This window comes from Sminthopsis crassicaudata, chromosome 5 (assembly GCF_048593235.1).
Source record: "Sminthopsis crassicaudata isolate SCR6 chromosome 5, ASM4859323v1, whole genome shotgun sequence".
In the NCBI taxonomy this organism is placed as follows: domain Eukaryota; kingdom Metazoa; phylum Chordata; class Mammalia; order Dasyuromorphia; family Dasyuridae; genus Sminthopsis; species Sminthopsis crassicaudata.
The window spans coordinates 210,033,384-210,054,220 of record NC_133621.1 but is presented as its reverse complement, the minus strand read 5'-3'; the positions used below and the strand labels follow the sequence as shown (position 1 = coordinate 210,054,220).

The 20,837-nt window shown below is 35.3% G+C and overlaps 1 protein-coding gene across 4 annotated transcripts in view; it reads left to right on the top strand.

Annotated features, from left to right (window-relative positions):
* Positions 1-20,837, top strand: part of SRGAP1 (SLIT-ROBO Rho GTPase activating protein 1) — a 306,573-nt gene that overhangs the window by 232,820 nt on the left and 52,916 nt on the right. For all 4 annotated transcript variants that reach the window (XM_074269751.1, XM_074269754.1, XM_074269753.1 and 1 more), the window contains exons 7-10: positions 476-697; positions 2,235-2,336; positions 14,944-15,141; positions 15,252-15,336. In XM_074269751.1, the coding sequence (XP_074125852.1) occupies positions 476-697; positions 2,235-2,336; positions 14,944-15,141; positions 15,252-15,336 (607 nt within the window). The remainder of the gene's footprint in view (positions 1-475; positions 698-2,234; positions 2,337-14,943; positions 15,142-15,251; positions 15,337-20,837) is intronic.

Below are 20,837 nucleotides of genomic sequence, written 5' to 3'. Positions count from 1 at the left end.
TTTAAAGAGTTTATAGATTAGTAAGAGAATAACATACCAAGGAGGGTAGTTATTTATTATACATTTTACATGTTAAATGCATTAGAGAATTAAAGAGGAAATTACTAAGGAAGATTTGAGGGGAAAAGTCATTGTTAACTATTTTCTCTACCTCAGTACTTTGAAAGGAACATTTGGATCTAGTGGAAAGAGCATTGAATTTGGAGTGAAAGGACCAGAGTATGAATTCCAGTTTTTTTTACTCTTGGACTAATTACTAGAAGTGCCTCTCAACTTTAAATCTATGATCATCTGTGTCATGGGATTTGATGTAATACGCAATATCTCAAATACTAATATATCTTTGCATTCCTCTAGATTTTTTTGCGAGATCATTACAGAGTGAGACAATGACCTCATTGTATATATTTATTTGTTATTTTTTTATTGGTTCCTTCCTGTGATTTGTTTTGTTTTTGCTTCTTCCCTCCTTCAGTGCTGTGATCTTGGATATCATGCCAGTCTAAACAGAGCCCTAAGAACATATCTCTCTGCAGAGTATAACCTTGAAACCTCCAGACATGAAGGCCTCGATATTATAGAGAATGCAGTTGATAATTTAGAGCCTCGGAGTGATAAACAGAGATTCATGGAGATGTACCCTGCTGCCTTCTGCCCACCAATGAAATTTGAGTTTCAGTCTCACATGGGTGATGAGGTCTGTAATTGCTGTCTTCTTGAACTAAAGAAAATGATTCTCTTCTTGCCTTTCTCAACACTTGTACTAATCTAGTTTACAATCTTATTCCATAGTTTCACAAAAGGCTATCACTGCCCTCCCTCTTACATTATTTGCAATGTTATACAAAGTTCAATTAGTACTGATTGTCATTTTTAAAATGTCATGTGGAGAACTGATTTTAAAATGGCAGAAAACTTTGGAGAAGTATTTTTATAGAAACATGTCCCCAGTGAAAGAACCAAAAAATTCAGAGAAAAATATTCTGTCTTAAATTCCTGTTATATCCATTTTCTCAAAATTATAATTAAAATGAATTTTAAGAATTAATTCTTTACACTTCTGCCCTTATATGATAATTCAAATCATGACAGCTACCACAAAACAAATTGTTTATTACTATGTAGAGTAAAATAGACCAAATGTACAAGATAATACACAGAAGGGGGGGGAGGAATCTCAATTACTACATATACTGACAAGACTATAATGTATGCATTGATAATTATGTCACTTATGGAAATTAAATTTAATATGCTTTTCAAGTAAGATATAGTCTGTATAAGGTTTGAAAACAGAAAATTGAATTTCTTAAGTATTTATAATTTGTTTGCCATTTTATTTTTTTCTCTGGATGAAGAACTGGATTGGAAATACCTCAAACCAAGAGATAGAAAATTCTGAGTAGAAAGATAATTGACTGAAATGTAAAGTAAGCTTTTTGTGGAGGCAGTGATTTTATTTTTGCCTTTGTGTGTCCTGCGCAGTACCTTGTAAACAATAGGCACTTAAGTGCTTATTGAATTGAATTGACTCAGGTGTTTTACCAACAAAATAGAAGTGTTTTCTATATTTTTATTTTTCAACATGACCAAATTTAAATAGGCATGGGATGAGAGCATATTCTAGACTAAAATGACTAGAGCCAGTATCTCCTGAACTCAAAAATAGATTTTATATTTTATTTTTGAAACTAAGTGAATCTAAAGCTTTTCTCTACCCATCTTCAACGTACCAAAGACTAGACCAAGCACCCTGTAAGAATTCAAGAGACCATAGAGGATTCCTACTCTTCATATAATTCCTTCAGGGTGCAGAATAGTAATCCCAGCTCTGACATTTACTACCAGTGTAATCTTCAATAAGTCATTTAATATCGCTGGTCCTCAATTTCCCTATCTGTAAAAAGAAGAGTTTGAACAATATTCTTTCAAAGTTGTTTGCAACTCTGCATAAATGTACCTGTAAACATATCTGGGTTAGAATATAGGTCCAATGGGACTTTTTGGAAAATTTAGTGAGGGAAGGCACAAAATCACTGCATACAGTTCTTGCCTTTTATGTAAGAAGATCAAATTTTAAATTGAATGTTTGAGCTGTCTGTTAAAAGATGATGTATAATGGGGATTCTTAAAGGACTGGCAGTGATTCATCTGGTATTTAAATAGTATGGTAAGAATCTTTGCCTTCTTAAATTCAAACACAGGCCTAATGATGCTTTATGATTCCTTCTTAGGTCTGTCAGGTAAGCGCCCAGCAGCCAGTGCAAGCCGAACTCATGCTCAGGTATCAGCAGCTGCAATCACGACTGGCTACGCTCAAAATCGAGAATGAGGAGGTGAGATTTTTTCCATAGCATGTTTTGAAACTTCTATGACAGTTGCAGTGATATTGGTCACTGTTTGCACCACATAATGCATCAGAATATTAACATGCTAAATGAAGTGTCTTTATAATACAATACATCCACTGTAGTGTTTATCTCTAAAAATAGTAGCATTATATATAATCAGTAAATCTAACAGTCTTATGTGCCTTCTGTAGCTAAAAGTATTGGTTTTGAAGTCAACACCCAAGTTCAAATCTTACTCATGTTCTTGATAATAAATAAAAATATATATTTGTAATAATAAATGTTTAAAATAAATTTATTAATATTAATATTTAATTCATATAATTAGATTAATTTTTATATTAATATATTATATAATATAGGAGTAATTATATTATATATGTATATATTAATATATTATAATATGTTTAAAATAAATTTATTAATATTAATATTTAATTCATATAATTATATTAATGTTTTATATTAATATATTATATGATGTATCAGTAATTATATTGGTATGTATATCTTAATGTATCATAATATATTAACATATATAGATCTAATATAATAATGTTAATCATACATATTAGCTATTATTATCACAAAATAATTATCAGAGACCTCTGCACTTAGATATAATTGCATCTCTTTCTTTAAAATATCAGGAGCCTGTGATTTTTCTTCCCTCCATCAATCCTTATCACAACTTTCCAACATCTTAGTAGATGTTCTTCATTGAGATGTTAATGTCCAGAAGGTCATCACTTGAGTCTTGCTAAATCTAGCTAAGCTGGTCCTCAGATGACTGATGCAATGTCCATCATTGGGTCTGAATCTTAAGCCTTTTGCTTTTGCTTAAATTTGTATAATTTTGGAATTTGGAAACCTCAGTTTAAAGATAGTCTTGAATTCTTGAAGCTACAAATACCAATACAAGTATAAGAAAGTTCTATGAAGTTGGGAAAGTTCTAGCCTGTGGTTTTAGTGACATTTTATAGCTACTAACCAAGCACAGACGTAGCTAGATACAAAGAGACCCATCTTTGAAAATTGTCTGGTGGGTCACGATAGCCAAAAGATTTATCACAACAGAAACAGATTATGGGTGTGGGGATGGAGAAGGAAGAGATTGAATATACCAGCCCCTTTCTATTTCTTTATTGATGGTGATCAAATAGCAAAAAAAAAAAAAAAAAGGCAGGGGGGAACTAAGAATGACACCATTTTTAGATACCCTAAAAACATTGATTACTTGCTAATACTTGAAATGTGCAGGACAGGTAGATGATGCAGTGGATAAAGTACCAGGACCAGAACCACAAAGATTCATCTTCCTGAGTTCAAATCTGGCCGTAGACACTTACTAGCTGTGTGACCCTGGACAAGTCCCTTATCCCTGTTTGCCTCAGTTTTCTCATCTGTAAAATGAGCTGGAGAAGAAAATATCAAACAACTTCAGTATCTTTATCAAGAAAACCTCAAATGGGGTCACTATCAGGCATAATTGAAAATGATTAAACAACTACTATTTTAAATGTATACAACCCAAAACCTAATCAAAATACTAAGGGGAGAACTGAATTGCACATATATATGAACATTATCATTTTAAGCAAAACCTGTAAAATGAAAGGATAGCTCGCAAGAAAGGAACACTGAATGAGTGTTGTCTCAAACAACTGAGACCTAGAAAAAACTTTAATCTAAAAGAATCAAGGTCATCCACGGAGTCCCAGGCCATCACCAAGACTTTCGTTTTGCCCCCAGACTTCAATGACTGGAGGAGAGAGTGAGGCTTACAACATTGCGCTCACTTAAATTCAAGTCACTTGCTAGTCAAGTCATTCATCTTGTGATGTTATTAGTCCTCTTCAAGTATTAAGAATGAACAACATCCTAAATAATTAAGAATCAAAAAGTAAGAGAGACCAAAAGGCTGGCAGACAGCTCAGAAAGCTTATAATCATAATGATTATTTTCTCAAGGAAGGTACTAAATGTAAGAAGTACCAAACACCAGGAAAAAACTGAATATAACATGGAAGTCACATCAGAATCCACTGGCTATGTGCAATTGTATCTTTGACTAGCACAAAAGTGAAAAACAATATTAAATTAGGGAAGGAAAGGGTTTATAAAGATGAAACTGTGTGTAGTTACTACAACTATTTAAATAAAATATCAACTCCAAAGTATTGGGAAGGGACAAAAGTAAAGGTATTTACTCTAGCTATCAACATTTCCTGGAGAAATATAACTGACACAAAACAGTTGTCTCTACTGCTCATCATGTTTTACAAATTAACTTGTCTTAGTTGGTACAGTTTGTAATTACTGCATCTCTTTGCTTGGACAGGAAGATCAAATGTTTGCCAGCAAGGCAGTTTCTGGGTTCTTTTGGTTTCAAAATTGTGATGTGATTTTTTTTTTTTAAGTGAGCTGATTTTAGAGCAAGAATGTGGCTTGAAAGATGGAAACCTCAAGTGTTTCAAAAGTCTTAAGTTAAAGTTACTAAAGCTCAATTAAGACTTTTCATTAAATTATCCTTTATTATACAGGTATCTATAATTATTACAAATAGGAAGGTCTCTGATGCATGCTTTATGAAGGATGTGCAGAAAAAACATGAATAAGAATCACAAAGGATTGAGAATCTGGAGATGAATAGCAGCCTGGGACAATCTACATTCAGTTTCCCATTTAGACACAACACTGCTTTCACCCTATATCAGACCACATAAATAATATTCATCAAAAATATTTAAGATCTTTAAGTTCATGTTTTATTTCTGCTTTTCCAGAATAGTGCATGGCATGAGCTTAGGCCCAAACTTTGAGAATGAAAATGTGTTCCATAATATGTGGATTATGAACACATAGGTATCCAATATATAACATAATTTGTCCTATTAGTAAATTAACAAATATTTGTTAAAGTACCTACTATGTGCCAAACACTGTGTTGGGCACCATAAAGGTAAAACAGTCCTTGCAAACAAGGAGCTCACCTTTTATTGGGGGAAACAATATGTGTATGTTCTGGTAGATACAAAATATAGACAAGATAATTTTTAGAGAGAAAGGGAAGGTTATAGAGGTTTTTGTTTTTTACAAATATTTCATTTGATTCCTGCAAGTAGGTGCCATTGTTGTGTACATTTTATAGTTGAGGAAACTTTTATTTATTATTGAGTTTTATTTTATTTTTACTTATATTTTGAGGCATACAGAAATTAAGTGACTTGCCCAAGATTACATAGCTAAAAAGTGTTTGAGGATGAATTTGAAGTTAGTTCTTCCAGACTCCAGAAAGTGACCCATGAAGTGAATTTGATGGAAATAAGAGTTTTCAAGCAGTGGATATATATCCCAGGCATAAAGATGGGAAATGGAGTAAGGAACAATAAGAGGGTCAGTTATGACTAAACTATAGGTTCATGTGTGAAGAGGCGTGATATCTCATAAGGCTAAAATAGTAAGATGGGTTCAGATTTCAAAGGAATTTAAATTTCATGAAAAGATTATCTATTTGCTCTTAGAAGTAATAAGGAGCTCCTAGAATTTGAGTAAGGGAAATGTGCATGTTGAGAAGTCATTAGTAACTGTGGGAAGGATAGATTGGAATGGGTCAAATTTTAAGGCAGGGATCCCAACTAAGAGACTATTGTGATAGACCAAGACCAGTCCCAAGATAAAAGGGATATATGAAATGACATCTGTCTAGATAGAAAGAAAATGAGGGTTGCAAGAAATGTAGCAGATGTACACACACACACAGAGAGGTGTGTGGAGTGAGTGACTGTGGAGTTAAAGATCACAATGAGATTGTGAACCTAGCGATTAGAATAATGCTGATTCTAAGAATCAAGTTTTAGAGGAAAGATAGTGAATTCTCTTCACTAAATGTGAGATGGTTATGGGACTTTCAGATTAAAGTGTCTGATAGGTATTTGGTGATGTGGGATTAGAGCTTGGGAGTGAGTCAGAATGGATATAGAGATGTGAAAATCATCCACATAGAAATGATAATTAAACCTGTGGGAACCTGATGGTTCTGCAAAATGAGAGGAGGTCCAGGACGTAGATTCAAGGACCTTAGAGGCCATTTAGTCTCTGTATCAGAAGTGAATCTAATTAAATCTAGTAAATGCCAAAATAAGAATTGTGAATAGTGAATACTTTTCAGAAATGATTTTATATCATATGTCATTTTAGTCCTATTTAAATATTTCTAATGGTACATATATGTATATCTTCATTGGGTATTGCATGTGTGTGAACATTTCATAACCAATTTATTTGGATTTCAATCTAATGTAATTTCCTGACTCCCCTTCTAACTCTAAAAATCGGGCCACCCTTATTGAAATTGGTGAATTTATGTTAAACCCAAGGTAATTATGCTTTTTGAAACACACACACACACACACACACACACACACACACACACACATATACACACTCTAGCAATTGAATCTTTCTTGAAACTGAAACCATTGGCTTTCCTTCTGGGCATAACACCACATAGTTGGGGCTTTGGCCAGTCTCCCAGTGCAGTTTACGAGGTCCCATTAAGCCTAGATTTTGTGTGTCCAGGAACTTTCAAGCATAAAAAACCCCACACATACCCTTATTATTGCTGCTATTATGGAACATTTACTGAGCTCCCCAGGCAATGATGTGGATAAGTACATCATAGTTACAAACTGAATAAGACAGGCAATACTTTGAATGTTAGAAACAAACTTGGGGAGAAATTAAGTGTATTTCTTCTGATGTTTCTGCAAAACACATCCAGAGTTTTATATCTTTTGTTGTGAAAATCACATTCTTACAGATTTTCCTTCTCCTCATAAAGAGCAGTGGCAAGCAGGGGGTAACAGAGGTTCTAATGGCCTTCATTCAGAGAGTAAGTCCATGTGTTAGGATATCATCTAGATTATAAGAATGGGTACTTTCATTAAAAAAGGGTCCATCGGGCAGGTACCCTCCTCTTTATCACTGGAGAAGGCAGCATGATGTCATTTTTTGTTGGCCCAGCTTCCATTCTCTCTAAACACCAATTGATCTTAATCTAGTAGGAAGGCTTGGAAGCAATTTTAGCTTCACACCGAAATACCAGAGGCAAAATCTTTTCTTGTATTTTCAGCTGTAGCTATTTATAGCCTGTTCTTCATCACTCTGTTCCTGAGTACACCTTATTCCACTGAAGGTATTCTAGTCCAGCTGACTGGAATAAATTAGAACACTCCATTCTGGGAAGAGAGAAGATGAAGGGTAAATCGATCATCTAGATGTACCAAATAATTTATGTTATAGATAGGATGAATGTGCTCTTTTTCATCAGACCCTAGGAGATGTGAATTACAGAGACCTTGAAAGTTGTTTGAGGACAAACAAAAGGAATTAGGAATTAGCTTAGTGAATCTATGGAGTTTGTTAACCCCAAGAAGTGGTATAGGCTAAAAATAAAAGTTGAGGAAATGTTTGGATAAAGTAATGAATATTGAATTTATTATGATTATGATGTTTATTGCTAGTTTAAAATTTTAGATTTGCAGATTCAACCTTTAAAACAACTGTTTCTACCATATGATCTAAACTAGGAAACATATGCTTTTTCCCTGAGATGCAGACTCATTGGTTTATAAACTTGAATTTTTAAATTTTTTTTTTCTGGTTGTCAGAAATAGGGGATCTGGGGTACTAGCCCTGAAGTTTCATTAGTATCAAACATTCCCAGATTAAGAAACTCCTTTTACCACATACAGATTAGCACCCTCCCTGCAATTTATATCTTAGTCTGAAGTCTGTGAATTTTTATGCAAGAGTTTATTGAGAAAGAAAGAGAAATAGTTATATGTTATAAATAACTATTTCAATATAATCAGTTTCCTTTGTAATTCCTTAGATTTTATTTTATGCATTTAAAAGCTATGAATGACAAAGGGAACAAAAATAAGTTAAGAAACTCTGACTTCAGAGTTGATAGGCACTGAGAGTAAGTCAGGGTCCCAAAGACAAGCAATTTATATATTATATGTGTAGCAAACACTAAGATGATGCCATATGCTGAGATGGACTTTTAAAGAAAACAGTCTAGAGTAAAATTTGATATCTCTCCCCACTAAAAATTATGTCAACTTACTATAAACTTAATTTCATATGAAGTCCCTGGTGAAAAAGTTCTTAATTTTTTTTTCACTTGAAAGTGAATTATTGGGAATATTAGAAGAAATCTGTCTTCCCAGTAATTTGTCCTTATTTGGACACTGGTTCAATATCAGAGTGTTTCTGACCCACTTATCTTTCTGTTCTGGCTACCAGGAAGAATCATCCCTGGGACAGACTCTTTTAAAGCTTATTGCTTAAGCAATTCCACATGAATTTCCATTTCTTTCAGTGATATCTTTTTTCTTTTCTTTTCTTTTTTTTTTCTTTTCTTTTTTTTTTTTTTTTTTTTTTTTTTTTTGCTGAGGCAATTGGGGTTAAGTGATTTGCCCAGAGTCATACAGTTAGGAAATGTTAAGTGTCTGAGACCAGATTTGAACTCAGGTCCTCCTGAGTTCAGGACTGGTGCTCTAGCCACTATACCACCTGGATCCCCCTAATGAGATCTTTTTTCTTCCCTTTCCCTATATGGCGTAGAAGAAAAGCCAAGAGACAAATACTTTGATTATCTGAGAGTATAACTTTCTCTATGACAAGTTCTCTTTACACATTATTTTTGAAACTCAAGTTAATTTATATATATATATATAGTATGTATGTATGTATAGCTTTGTCAAAAACAGGTCCTTCCAAATTAACTTCATTTTTGAGATACGGTTTCTAGTTCACTTCTTTTATCTATTTTTTTGTTTGTGTTTTTTTTTTTTTTTAATTTCTTCCATGGTTTTTCCCTTTTGCTCTGATTTTTCTCTCCAACATGATTCATTGTTATGTTCTTACTAAATGCTAATGAGATAATGAAATGATTGGTTCTTACTAAGTGCTAAGTCAGTACTTAACAATTCTCTAGTTCCGGCCTTTAGGGGAGTTTTACCTCTGTGAACTCCTGGGGAGGAATCACCAGGTTGCTTATTAGGGGTACGTAACAATAAGCCTGATGCTACTACTTCTCCTGGTTGATAAATCACATGTTGTCTACCTGTGTTAGTGACTGGGATATTAGCTACACGTTCTCCAGTTTCCCACATCAGTGTATGGATGGACACTGTTTTATAAGCACTCTCAGAAGGTGAAATAGTCAAGCCTACTGTGCCTGGAGGCAAAGGATCCATAGACTGAACAGGAACAGATTTCACTTCTCCAGGGAGTATCTCAGTAGTCTCTACTGCACACAACTCTATTTTTTCTAATTTCAATCACTTTCTTCCATCTGATTGCCTTTTGGCTGATTGATCATGGGGGGCTGAAGCTGGGCCCTGCCTCTCATTTCCCTGGGTCAATCTACATTCGGAGACCCAGTGGAGACCCTTGTGACATTTTGGACATAGAGTTTTAGGTCTTCTTTCACCCTGTCTTCTCACTCTATCTCCATATTTACACTGAGTTCTTAGATGTCCAATTTTTCCACATTGGAAACATCAACAAATTTCTCTAGAAGTCCTTTGCCAAGAGGGACCCTGTCTTTCCATGTTCATCATAGTCTGAGTGTAAAAAGCATTTGTTCCCACTGTGGCACAGCGTCTTATGATCTCCTCTAAAGGAGCATCTTTGTCTAATCCCCATGTAATTCTTTTGCAAATCTCATTGGCATTTTCCTTAGCCAGATGTCTGGTCATTATTTCTGTAGCTGTATTTTCTCCAATAGTTCATTTGACAGCAGTTTGCAAACGTCCCACAAAATCCGCAAAAGGTTCATTGGGACATTGCTCTATTTTAGTGAAAGGTTCTCCCCGATCTTTCTGTCCAGGGAGGGAACCCCAAGCTTTTATTGCAGCCTTAGCAATTTGCTCATACACTGTTATGGGATATTTAACCTGTTCTGAATTCTCTTCATGGTGACCTTCACCAGCTAATTGCTCAAAAGTGAATTGTGTGTTAACTCCTATTTCCAAATTGCATCTGACTTGGATTTTACATAATTCATGAAACTCCGCAAGCCATAACAAATTTTGTCCAGGTTCTAGACATGTCCTTGCTATGGATTTCTAATCATTCGGGGTTAGGACTTCATAAGACAAACCATCTAGTAACATTTTAACATAAGCTGATGTAGCCCCATAAAGGGTACAACCTTTTTTCAAATCTTTAATTTTATTCAAATCTAAGGTGCATATCTTCTCCTTTTTTGACCTAGAGTCAATCTCTTCAATCACAGGATATGCATGTATAAAATCACTTATATTCTGTCCCTTCTCTCTTAGCTTTAACCAATGCTTTTTCTAATCTTGTCATAGGCTGCTTCACAGGTGATTCTGTTTGTATTTCTGCCTCTTTCCCTCCTCCTTCTTCCTCCAGCCCTGAAGAGTTAATTGAGGGAGGAGATGGGAAATGCTCCTGTTGCTCAGAATTGTACTTAACTTCATTGTTATCTGATTCATCCTTTTCACCTAGTTTAGTTGACACCTCCCCATTTTGCTCCTTCTTCTCTTCCTTTAGAATAACAATTTTTAAAGCCATTTGGATTAAATTGTAGGTATGAAGTGTATCTTTGGAAATTGAGTTTAGTTTGGAGTCGTAGTGTTCACCTAATTGCTTTCCTACTAATTCCCATTCATCTATATCCGGTTCTTCTTCCAGAGAAAAACAAGGACATATGACCTGCACAATTTTTAAAAGTTCAGTAATCTCCTCCAAAATTATAATCAATCCTTGGCTTTTCATAACCTTGATGATGCTCTCTAAACATTTTCCTTGAACAGAAGGCATTTGCTCCATTTCACTGAAATTCTATTTTAGCTCTTTAACAAAGTTAACAAAGTTTCCTTGTTACTCACGCTTCTGGGTCAGAGAGACTTTTCCACTGAGCTCTGGATCATATCTGTCCCTGTTCAGGCGCCAAAATGCAATGGTCCAGTCTAGCTCCTCAGAAGGGCTCAGAATAAGTCCTTGTCAGGATAAGCAAAAGTCCTTGCCCCATGTTGTGGATGCCAATATTTTTATTTTTTTTTTATTTTTTGTTTTTTTATAACCCACCAGAAGGGCAGTGTCCAGTACAAGCAGCTCCACTGTCCTTAGATAATCTCCAGGTGATGTGGAGAGACCCAGAAAGTGGTGAATGGAAGGGACCAGATAGGTTAACTTCCTGGGGGAGAGGGTTTGCTTGTATTTCTTCAGCAAGAGAAGGAATCAGATGGGTGCCAATGAGTCATATTCACCTTGTCCATCGGAGAGAGACAGAAAAAGAGAAAGACCTCAAAACAAAGGAGAAAATCTAAGAAATATCCAACACTGAAAGAGCATGGCTAATAAGAAGACTGTTAAAGAACTTTAAAACCAGCAGGAATCATTGGATTTCCTAACACAAGATGAGACTAATGGATAATGGACTTATGGACATTTATAAATTCTCAATTTATGATTATTTGATCATGTTATTTGTTACATACTTCTAGCATGTATTATGTTACTATGTTACTATGTGTTTATATAATCTATGTAATTATGTGTAATGCCTCCCATATTGATGGATTTATGTTTCAAGGTCATGACCACCCTATGTTCTAAATCAAAAGAAAGGGGGAGATGTTAGGTTCTTATTAAGTGCTAATGAGATAATGAGATGATAGGTTCTTACTAAGTGCTAAGTCAGTACTTAACAATTCTCTAGTTCCGGCCTTTAGGGGAGGTTTATCCCTGTGAACTCCTGGGGAGGAGCTTACATGTTTAGGAAGAGCAAGTTCATTGGTTGAAGTATTTTTTCCCAGAAGCCCCTGAGTTATTCCACGCCCATTCTCTGGGAGGATAAAAGAAGACACCATTGAGCAAGAGGAGAGTCTTATCTGGGCCAGACCTGGGGTGGCTCTCTGGAGGAAGAGTCTCTACTCTAAGTCAGAGTTGTCGGTCAAGAGATTGAGTTGAGGCAGCAGATCTCTTCCCAGAGAGCAATCGGCAGTTTCTGGAGACAACAGAACTTTACAAATTGGCGCCCAATGTGGGGCAAGGACTTTTGCTTATCCTGACAAGGAGTTATTCTGAGCCAAACCCTTTGCAATTCATAAAGCAATGTGTGTTTAAAAATAAACGTACTACAACAGAAAAAAAAAAAAGATAGGATTTCTGAACTGATAAATAATAGTAATACTGTATAAGTAGTTTACCTAAATTTCAGTACAGTTATAATAAAATATTCTACACTATTCTTTTGGAGAGCATGGAGAAAAGTAGGTTAGATAATAATACACTTAAGTATTAAGTTTGGTGAAGAGATGACTTGGGGGGGACATAATAGTTGTCTTCCAAATATTTGATGGTCTTCATAAAAGAAAATTTAGACTTGTTCTGTTTAGTCCCCAGAGGGAGAGAACCAAGAAAAATGGTCAGTAATGGTTGTAAAGAGGAAGCTTTAGACTTGAAATCAGGAAAAGCTTCTTAATTAAGAATGACCTGAAAGTGAAATGAGCTTTCTCAAGAGATGGTAGAGATCTCCAATCAGAGGTTGGATCACCTTTTGGGTATGGATTGCACTAGATGGCTATTGAGGACACCTCCAAGTATCTATTTCGATTAAAAAGTATGTAAATCTAAGGAAATGGGAGTTCTATAAAGGATATATCCACTCATAAAATCATAGCCCATAAAGATATTATCTCTAAGTATTACTTGGGATGCATACCACTTGAGAAGAAGAGGACATTAGCTTCCCTTACAATAAAGACGTAGTTAGAGCAGATGAACCATCAGTTTTGGAACTTCCTCCAATGATCTTCCTAAAGAAAGAAAAAAAATCCAGCAGCTTTTCAAAATTAGTCTTCCCCAAGGGAACAATTTATCCAATTTATCCAATTGTAAAAATAAGCAACATTAAAGTTCTGACCATTACAGTGACCAGTCATGATTCTAGCAGAATGCTGCGCATGTCCTGATAGAAAAAATGTTGGACTAAAGATGCAGAAGGAGATGTATAATTTTGAATATGGCCAGTTTGGGAATTTGTTTTGCTTGACTATATTTTATTACAAAGGTTTAATTTTTCTTTTTTTAATCTGTTAGGATGAGAGAAAGTAGGAGGGAAAGAAAATAAATGTCTGTTCATTGAATATATATTTTGTGTGTATATGTACACACATGTTATTCTTCTTAATGTGTGGCCTAGTAATAAATTTGACCTCTTAGTCTTTAATCTTATTGGGAGGTCCTGATGTCTTTTTTCTTGAGACTTTTGTGTTTCCAGCCACAAAATAAAGGTTTCTCCTTTTCACTACTACTGAGAAGTTTCCAGGAATGTTACATGAACTGCTTCATCTTTTTTTTTTTTTTTCCTGTAACTTATAAATATGGCTTTTATACGTAAGCTTGAGTATGATTCTTCACTGAGACTATCCCATGGGATAATACTCTGCAGCACAAGACAAGCCATCTCATGTTTCTCTTCAATTTTATATTCAAGTGAAGAATTCAGGATTGAACAGCTAAATCAGTTGCCCTGCTCTGTAGATGCCCTACAGAGTCAGCAAGGTCACTTAGGCTAATTGGGAAGAATATTTCTCTGAGAGATTTCTAACATGTTATATAAATAAGTGAACATGTTTGTATGTGCATGTGTGTATATTTGAATACTCCACAGAACATCTTTTCAAAATAACAGTAAAATTGCTTTTAAAAATGTAGGTACTAAGCGCAGGGAAGGAAGGGAGGGGGAAAAATTTGGAACTCAAAATCTTATAAAAGTGGATGTTGAAAGCTATTTTAACATGTAATTGGAAAAAACAAAAACAAAATACAATTAAATAAAAATCTAAAATAATGACCTACATCAGATTGCTTGCTTTTTGGGGAGGGGAGAGGAAGAAAAATTTGGAACACAAAGTTTTACAAAGGTAAATTAAATGTTGAAAACTATCTTTGCATATATTTGAAAAAATACTATTAATATTTTAAAAGAATAAAGTGAAAGAGGTAAGTACTACTAGAGGTAAGTACTATAGTAGGTACTACTATAATCTTTTTACAAAAAAAATGAAACTGAGACTTAAGTTTTTATGACTTGTCAATGGTTATATGGCTAGTTAGTGGCAAAGTCAGGCTTTGAACTCAAGAGTTCCTGAATCCATTCAATCTACTGCACTACCTTCCTGCCTCAATAGGTTGCCAATATCTGATAGTTGAAGATTGTTCCCTTCTTAAATACACAGAGATGAGAAATTAAGCAACTTTCACCAAAGCCCATGGCTAGTTAGTAGTCCTGCCAGAACTAATACCCAGGTGCCTAAGGATGGGTTTTTTTAGGGACGTCTGTTAAGCTAACTCATGCTATTTTGTTGCCTGTGTCTCAAATACAGGACAGTCCAACTACTTCAGTTTTCCCTTATTTTTCATGTAATTTCCTAATCTCTTCACTCCACTGTTATTGTGGTTAGTATTTCCTTCCTATGAGATTTTTTTTGTGGTTAGTATTTCCTATCTATGAGATTTTTTAAAAAATGTATCTGTGTCCCCAGGTAAAGAAAACAACTGAAGCCACGTTACAAACAATACAGGACATGGTCACCATTGAGGATTATGATGTCTCGGAATGCTTCCAGCACAGTCGGTCCACAGAGTCTGTGAAATCCACCGTCTCAGAAACATACTTGAGTAAACCCAGCATTGCTAAAAGAAGAGCCAACCAGCAGGAAACTGAGCAGTTTTACTTCATGGTACATCATTCATTTCCCAGACCATAATGTCCACCCAAGATAACACAAGGAATTTATTTTTAAATGACTTTTTGTGATAATTTTTTAAAAATAATTCTTCCCATGTGCAGAAATTCAGAGAATACATGGAAGGCAGTAATCTCATCACAAAACTTCAAGCCAAACATGATTTGCTGCAAAGGACACTGGGAGAAGGTAAGCCATGTAAAAATAATCAGGAAAGAGGTACTTCATCAGAGATGAAAAAGCGGTCTGGAATTGAAATCAGCTTTTGTGCATATAGCTATAGGAGAGGACAAGTCACCAGATTCATCTCAGCCTTAGTTTTCTCATCTGTAAAATGAAAACAGAGATTCCCAACTCTAATTGCTTTATAAGGTTATCATAAAACAAATGCAAACTTTCAAATGCCATGTAAATGTGAGTGATGGTAGTAACCAATCTATACACACATGTTTATATATTTCTAAATACATAGAATACTTAGAAATGTATTGATACATTTATATATATATATATTTATATATATAGATATATACACATTTATAAATGTCTATATATGTATGTATGTGTGTATGCAAAGCATAATTTGCATATATGTAAACATCTATTAAATGTTCCCCAAACTCCCCAAGTACAAAGACTGATATTTTTCATTTTTTTTTTGTTGTTGTATTTTTTGTTTGTTTTTGTTATTGAATTGTGGGGGTTTTTGGCAAGGCAATTGGAGTAAAGTGACTTGTCCAGGGTCAACACAGATAGAAAGTCTAAGACCAGATTTGAATTCAGATACTTCTGCCATTTTTCATTTTGTATCACTACTCTTATGCACAGTACCTAGCTCATAGTGTTTAACAAACATTGAATTGAATTAAATACATATCTAAACAAAAGAAGGGGAAGATGATGAATATATATTAATAGAAAGAGGGGGAGGATTGTGTAGATGGTGTTTAGAAAAGGAGTTTTGGTGATACAGTCAACATGGTCTCATAGGGATTTGTGCTAATAAACTACTCCCAACTTTCCAAGTATGTAATCTCCACACACTTGCTGGCCCCTATCTTACTTTTCTACCCAGTGACATATTTTGATGGTCTTAATTAGTTACAAGATTTGGGGTTTCATTTCCTACTCTTGAATTCATTTTGGTTTTTTTTTTTTTTCAATGAATATTGACTTTCCTTGAGAACTTTCTTTATGTTGTGGATAATCTCTTTACTAGGAATAAAATTATTCCAGGGGAAGGAGACTCATACATATATGAGTCTCCTTTATATCTATCTATCTATCTATCTATCTATCTATCTATCTATCTATCTATCTATCTATCTATAAAATTCAGTTAGTGTTTCTTAATTTATTTGTAAAATAAAAAATGAGAATAGAAATATAAGATCAAATCACCCATTGACTGTCTCCCTTAAGATCTCTTTCATTCATGTTGTATAAGACCTGCTGAGATTTAGATGAAAGTGAAGAGAAGGGATGTAGCACCCTCTCTTCTCCATTCCCAGGAAGAAAATAAATGTTCTACCTTGTTTCTCAATATCTTCCAGTAGTCTTTTTTTCTCTAAGCACAATTATCCCTCTCACCTGGAGCATTGTAGTAACCTTCTAAATAGTGTCTTAGCCTTAAAGTCTCCCTTCTCTTTAATTCTTCATTCTACACTCAAGTGCCAAAGTGATTTTTTTAAAGTTCAATTCTTCCCCTTGTTATTCTGCTACTCCGTAAGCTCCAGTAATTCCCCAATGGCTCCAGGAACAAACTGAAACTCCCCTTCACAACATGGCCTCTGCATTCCTTTTTAACATAATTCTACATTACAACACTTCCCTTGCAGTGGTCCACCTGAACAAGGCTTCTTGCTATTCCTCTCATATTGTTTCTCCATCTTTTATCTCCATGCCTTTGAACTGCTTTTCTCCCATGTCTAGAGTATACCCCTCCCTCACCTCTGCTCTTAGAATTCTTTTTTTCCTTCTGAATTCAGGCCCAAAGCCTCTTTTATATCTAATCTCCAACTAAAATTTATTATTTCCTCTAGCTGTTTTTAAAAATGATTCTAAAAAATTCATAGTAATCCTTAGATTTCCAGAGAGATCTGTGATATGGAAAAAAGTCAAGAATCCCTGTAGTACATTAAGACTTTATTCATCCCCATTTACCCCTAGGTGCTAGTGCCATCCCTGCAAAATTTTTACCTGATATTTCTTTTGCATAAATGTAAGTAATAATAGCTAGTATTTATAGACTATCCCCGTGTCACCGAGCGACCCTTGTCACTCTATAATAAGCACTTAATAAATATTTGCTGATTGATCAATTGTACTTCCAAAATATAAAGTACAAATTTTCACCCAAGGACAAGAAAAATGTTCAGAATGACAAGTTTTTGCAAAACTTGTACGTGTCTTTGCTCAGTTGTCTTAGCTGTTTGTCTCTCTCTCTCTCTCTCTCTCTCTCTCTCTCTCTCTCTCTCTCTCTCTCTCACTCTCTCCACCCCCTCTATTTTCCCCTCTTTCCATCTTTTTAAAATCTCTTCCAGAATGCCTGATAAAGCAGCATTCCCCTAAAGTCATTTCTGAGCACAAAGGCACCTTTTATGCTCAGTGAACATTAAGGCATATTCTGCACTCTACCTAGAGGGTGTGATGTCACTTTGCAAATGGTACTCTTATGAGAGTTAGCTCTGTGAATTCATTCTTGGCACCAGAGACTGCATGAGTTAAGACACTTGAGGTCACATTCAGAGTTTTTATGGAAGTGATTCACTGTCTAGAATAGAGTCTGCATCTTAATGCTATTTTAATATGATTTTATTAAATACTGTTATATTCTGGTCAGTTGTTGAGCTCTATCCCAGCTTACACCCTCAGAGACCCAACTGCAGATTATGCATCATGAAGTCTAAGCTTGTCATTTCTTTATCAAAAATTAAGGAATCCACCCTGCGCAGTTATGGACAAGGGTGCTGACTCCTCATGGGACCAATTCTGTTCTGCTTGAGGGCCCTGGATTCCCTCCACACAATAGGAGGTCTGTTCTTTGTTTAACATATTGGTATGACACCAAATATAGGGCAGCCTGCCACCCTGCAGGTAGAGAACCAACTGGTCTAACCTGAATGTGACTTCAGTCACACTGCTGTCTCTTTATGTAAGTGTTTGTGTCCGATGCCATTTTTTCTGTTTCTTGGAGAAAGATCTCAGACCATCCATAGTAAATGTGGTTGGTCTGTTTCATGGTCCAGGAAGAGCCACTTTCAAGTGTGATTTATCTTTCAGATTATGTGGTTTAGACTTTGTTTACCCTTAAAGTCTTAGGAGGCCATGGAAAGGCTTTTAATTTATTCATTCATTTATCAAGTATTTATTGAATAACAACTCTGTACTGAGTGTGAGCAGTATAAAGGATATAGATATTGCATAACCATATCTTCAAGGCCTTTAAGATCGGGTTAGGGACACACACACACACATATGAGGCATTTAACTAACAGTTCAAGACATTGAGTGACAAAGTCAGCATAAAGAATATAAATATTACATAGTCTATATTTTCAAGGCCTTTAAAATCTAGTTAGGGATGCAAGATGTGTGTGTGTGTGTGTGTGTGTGTGAGAGAGAGAGAGAGAGAGAGACAGAGAGAGAGAGACAGAGAGACAGAGAGAGAGAGAGACAGAGAGAGAGAGAGAGACAGAGAGACAGAGAGAGAGAGAGAGAGAGAGAGAGAGAGAGAGAGAGAGAGAGAGAGAGAGAGAGAGAGAGAGAGAGAAGCATTTAACTAACAGTTCAAAACATTGGGTGATAAAGTGCCCAGAGAACTGGTAAAAGGAATGGTGTGTCCTGGGAGATCAGAGGTGAGAAAGAATTAAATAGACCTGAAGGATAAAATCTTGTTAGGCACAAAAGATCTGGGGGCAGGTATTTCAGGCAGAGACCATGGCTTCAACTGTGCAGAGCCTGCTGTGTTCTGAAGGCAGAGAAGAAATCTTTCTTGGAGAAGCAATTGGGTTTTTTTGTTTGTTTGTTTGTTTTTTTAATTATTCATTGCTTGCTATGTCCATGTATACTTAGTATATTAAAAACAAGTGAAATAGTCTTCAAAAACTTATCTTCAAGGAGTCTTTTACATTTTAATTTTTTAATATTTATTACATTATTAAATTACATTCAAATAGAAGGAATAGGAACTGAGTAGCAAGCAATATAAAGCAGAAAAGAAATGTTTTGGGAATTTTTGAGAGAAGAGGAAAACAGCTGAAGGTAGCAAAGAAAGCTTTAAGGAAGAAGTGGCTCTTAAGCCAAGACCTAAAAATAGAAAAGGATGCTCAAAGACAAAGAAGAGAAATGGGATCTAGACACTGGATATAAGATTGCATAAATGCTTTATAGTGGAAGGTGGTATGTTGAGATCAGGGAACAGTTAGTTCAGTTCAGCTAGAAAATAGAGTAAATATATCCAGGAAAACAATATATAATAAGGTTGGCTAGTCAATTTTACTGTTAAAAGACATGAATAAGGATTTTGTATTTTATTTTGAATGGATTAGAGAACCACATTTTTTTAAACAGGGGAATAAATTGGTTACAACTATGCTTTAGGAAGAATATTTTGGCAGTTTTGTAGAGGATAGATTGTAGAGGAAAAAACAGTTAGGAGGTTGTTGAACTATATAGATTCAAGGAGAGGTGATCAGCATGTGAACCTGGTTGTGTAAGTAGAGAAGAGAAAGTAAGGAAATGAGGAAAATATCAAGATGTGAACTAGGTAACTGGAAGGATGGCGATGTCAATGATAGAAATATACAAGTTCAAAGAGGAATGAATTTTGGGGAAAAGAAAACCATGAGAAGGGAGGATTTTGAGTCTTCAATCTTGCATTTGCTCTGGCTATCATTGGGCTAGTGAACTAAAGGGGAGAGGACTGCTTTTCTCCTGCTTTTCCATATTATGGACCATGATCCCAAAACATATCTTTCCCTTGTTCCTTTCTATGAATTTCAGGTGACTATCTCCCTGCCACATCCAGAGATCTGATTGATAAGGCAAGTGGGAGGAGGTTTAGAAGACTCCATATGAGAATATTTGATTTAGTTCCTTTTGTTTTTGCTATGTTCAATAAATTATATGATACTAGTAGGCTAATTCTCTCATTCTGTGGGTATTGGAGGGAAACTGTGACTAAATGGAAAGCATAGACCAGGTGAGGGTGCTCATGTGTTCCATATAAGCTGAAAATTTCACATTTTATTATTTTGAATAATATTCCATTTCATCTCTTCCAGCTAGACCACCATTTAAAACTGCAGGCTCAGCAGTGGAAGTAACTGGCTAGGCTTCTGCGGGCTGAACACCCTTTAATGGTAGTGTTTCAGGAATGCTATCCCATGCATACACCAAAGAGCTTTGGTGCAACCATTCGTCTGATGGGCAGTTCATATATTGGGCTCCCTCATTTTATGATTAATAAAGAAATGCCTTGCTTTTATGGACAGTGAGGTGGCATGGTAGGATCAAAAGGTCTCCCTCTTTCCCTCTTTCCCTCTCTTTTTGTGTCTCCTTCCTTCTTTTCCTCTATGTTCTGGTTATGCTTTTTTGTTTTGTTTTATTTTGGGAGTGATTTTTGCTCCTTTGAAGTTAAGTAATTATTATTAAGTTTGTTATTGTTTTTTCCTTAATACAGAGGGTTT